At 40.4% G+C, this 3700-nt stretch overlaps 1 protein-coding gene across 1 annotated transcript; it reads left to right on the forward strand.

Annotated features, from left to right (window-relative positions):
* The first annotated feature begins 1266 nt into the window (after positions 1-1266).
* On the forward strand, positions 1267-2235 carry GPR171 (G protein-coupled receptor 171). Its single transcript, XM_008948850.1, has one exon. It carries the CDS (start codon positions 1267-1269, stop codon positions 2233-2235), a length of 969 nt encoding a protein of 322 aa, XP_008947098.1.
* Positions 2236-3700: the final 1465 nt, after the last annotated feature.

A 3700-nucleotide genomic window follows, 5' to 3' on the forward strand; every position in this document is an offset into this window, starting at 1 on the left:
TGCCGTGTCCTTGGAGGCCCCAGCTCCAGAGGCAGGGCTTGGTCCATGCCGTGGAGGGTGAGCGGGGCTGCACTGGGCTGTGGCCACGGGCTCAGAACCAAGCCAGCACGCCCGGCAGTTCCCAGGGCACCGCGTGCTCCTCACCTACACTGCACACACCCAAAATTCCTTCAGTTCAGTCAGGTGTCTTCAGGACGAGACTACCTGTAGAAAGCCAACTGCAAGAAAAACAGCTTTTTCCCCCCATTTTAAAAATCATTGGAGTCTCTGCAATAATTTCGTTTTACAAACTATGCACATCTGAATACAGATTTTACAGCAGAAAATAAATGTGCAAATGCAGTACTCTTATAATGTATTAGGAAAAATATAATAAAATTTAAAAGTGTTACAAGCTGATGCTATCCAAGACAAAGGTATTGGGTTTCTCTGCAAGAAACTAATGAACGTGCCTTCTTCCCATAGGTATTGTCTGGCAGCTTTGCAAACAAACCAACCCCCCGGTCACAGAGTAGTATAATATTTAGTTAAAATAAGATCAACATTTTCTTCTTTTCTTCTCTATAATTTCTAGTGAAGTCCAAGAAGGACATGAGGAAATTTATTTAATAGTTGCTTCTTTCAATATGTGCTTTTTCTAAAGGCTTCATAAAAACATGACTAATTTCCTCTGTTCAAATAGGAAGAAAGAAGAGTTTGAAAAACCTTAGGCCTGATTGGAACTATTTGCTCATATACCTGACACATTCTGTATTGGTTTGACAGCGCATTAACTTCAAAACTCCTAATACATTTTCACAGAACAAGGCTGCTACAAATACAACCCTTTTTTTAGGCGTAGTTTCACTTGTTCCAAAGTTATGAAGTTTATGTATAACCATGATTAACCAAGTAACAGATTCAAACCCTTTTCTTTGGTGTTTTGGTTGGTTTGGGGGTCAGACCAAACACTCACTCAGGAAGACTCATCTGCTGGAAAAGTTTCTTGGAAGTCCCTGTGCTTTCAAGAAAAAATCCTAATACATTTCCAAACCTTTCCAACACAGGAACATAGATCTCCTGAGTATCTGTGAAGCAGCATGAGGAGAGAAAAAAAAAAATTAACTCCAATCGCATTTCTTTCCTGGATATGAATCAAATAATAATTCTCAGAGAATAACTACCGTTGTTCAGGGAAACCCGACCATCCGCTGACATCTTTTTGGTTCTTTTTGTAGGTTCTTGATAGCTCCTAGCAGCAAAATCAACTCGTAAAAGAAGCTTACAATGTCAAGCAATGTTTCACAGTGCTATCTTGGTGAAGAAATGGAACCTTTTACCTATTTTTACTATTTGGTTTTTCTTATGGGATTTATTGGAAGCTGTTTCGCACTATGGGCATTCACTCAAAAGGGTCAGAAAAAGAAATGTATGAGCATCTACCTAATTAACCTCTTAACGGCAGATTTTTTGTTGACTTTGGCATTGCCAGTAAAGATTATTGTTGACTTAGGAGTTGCGTCCTGGAAATTCAGAATATTCCACTGTCAAGTTACAGCCTGTTTCATCTACATGAATATGTATTTATCCATTATATTTTTGGGATTTGTAAGCATGGATCGCTGCCTTCAGCTAATGCACAGCTATAAGGTCTACCGCATTCAGGAGCCTGGATTTGCCAAGATGCTGTCTGCAGTCGTGTGGACGATGGTTCTGCTCATAACAGTGCCTAACATGGCCATTCCAATAAAAACGATTGAAGAAAGACCTGGGGCAGGATGCATCGATTTCAAAACAAAATTTGGCAGAGACTGGCACGTGTTCACCAATTTCATATGCACAGCAATATTCCTGAATTTTTCAGCTGTGATACTGATCTCCAATTTCCTTGTTGTTAGACAACTCTACCGGAACAAGTACGGCGAGCGTTACGCCAGCGTGAAGAAAGCCCTCGTCAGCATCCTGCTGGTCACCGCAGGCTACCTGCTCTGCTTCGTTCCCTACCACATCGTTCGGATCCCCTACACCCTGAGCCAGAGTGACACCATAACCAGCTGCTCTCTGAAACAAGCTCTCTTCAAAGCGAAAGAATCTACCTTGCTGTTTGCTGTGTCAAACCTCTGTTTTGACCCTATTCTGTATTACCACCTTTCCAAATCATTCCGATTGAAATTTACCGAGACTTTTGCAGCACCCAAAGAGACAAAGATTTTCACAGACGCAGCCGTAGAATGCAGAAGTGAAGAGCAGATGTAAGAGAGCTGACTTTGAAATGCAACTGAAAAGTGCAAATCCACAGCATAAACAGCCATTGTGCAGCTACAGGCGTGGCTAATGTGGCCAACAGCAACCAAGTGGAAGGAAAAAGCTCAAGACGACACCAATTGCTTTGTTATACAGTCAGCTTGTCAGGCAGGCCTGAAGGAGCAGAGTGTTCCATTCCACAGCCCCTTTCAGAAGGAGTTCCCTGTACTGGTGATGACCCACCAAGGATCAGTGATGCTTAAGAACACATGATGTTGAGACAGGCTCAAACATACTGTGTATTTATTTATGGTAAACACCTGAACTCACCTTTTCTAATTCAAATATTGTATACTTACTATATTCAATGACTCATGATTATTTAATAGCAGTTCTTCAGCTGCAAAGTTTTCACACATACAATTAACCCAAAAGCATTTTAGAGGGCTTTAAAATCACTTTCTGGAGTATATAAACTGCACTGATTAAAAATTGTTCTACCTGCTTACACCACACCTGCAGTATTTGTAAATAAATTTCTTGCTCTTGCCAAGTTCCATTGTCTTTCTTTGCTGCTGCTTCAATGAATAGGAAAACAACACGTTATTACAGAAAATTCAAGGAAATTTTAAAATTAAGATAAAAAGTATAAATATCCAGTGTGTTCACTTTGCTTTCAGTTAAAACATTATAAAACAGCAACTAAGTTTATTAATATTCTAATTTACAACTCCTTCAAAAATTAATGTATATGTAAAATAATCAATAATCAAAATTTAAAAATCAATTTGCATAAGCAAAATCCAGCTACCGGGATTAGCTCCATCTGTACATCAAAAATATTTCAGAAGCACAACCAAATCAAGTTATCTTTTTTCTGATCCTCAGAATGGGCAAAGTATGAATCAAGCTTCAAGCAAGCATTCAAAACTGCCCTAAACAGAAAGAGCTCATGCAGTGTTGTCATAACAATTCACCTGCTATAAATCAGAACCCAAACTCCACAGAGCAAGAAACTTAATGGAAAGAAAACTGTGGTTATCACATCCTACTCTCACATGACACTTCCTGTATTGACAGCATTTAATACTGTTAAAATGTTATTTTTGTTAAAAATAATAAGAGTTCTTGAGTAAATACATTCCAGTTCAAGGCTTGTTCGGTATTTGAGCCCTTTTTCAGCACAGTAGAATGATGTCACCTGAATGAGGGCTGGGATCTGGAATGTTGTCCATGGGGCTTCCTCCAGTTCCTACAGACAAACCCAACAGCAGCAGCAGCCAAAAATCCACTCTGGAAAAAGCGAGGAGCGGGCGGGAGGATATAACACTCTTCTGTCCCTGAAATGCTGGGGTTTGAACCCTGAGCCCCTGAATTAAGGTTGACATATGGGTGATTCCCACAGCCCTTCATAAAGAGGTGGCGAGTTTGCCTTATAGCTTCCCCCCAGGGTGCGGCCGGCCCTGCAGGGAGAGCC

Source organism: Merops nubicus, unplaced genomic scaffold (genome assembly GCF_000691845.1).
Source record: "Merops nubicus isolate BGI_N331 unplaced genomic scaffold, ASM69184v1 scaffold50871, whole genome shotgun sequence".
Taxonomy (NCBI): Eukaryota; Metazoa; Chordata; class Aves; order Coraciiformes; family Meropidae; genus Merops; species Merops nubicus.

Coding starts and splice junctions, on each gene's coding strand:
- GPR171 (XM_008948850.1), top strand. CDS start 1,267: ATGTCAAGCAATGTTTCACAGTGCTATCTTGGTGAAGAAATGGAACCT.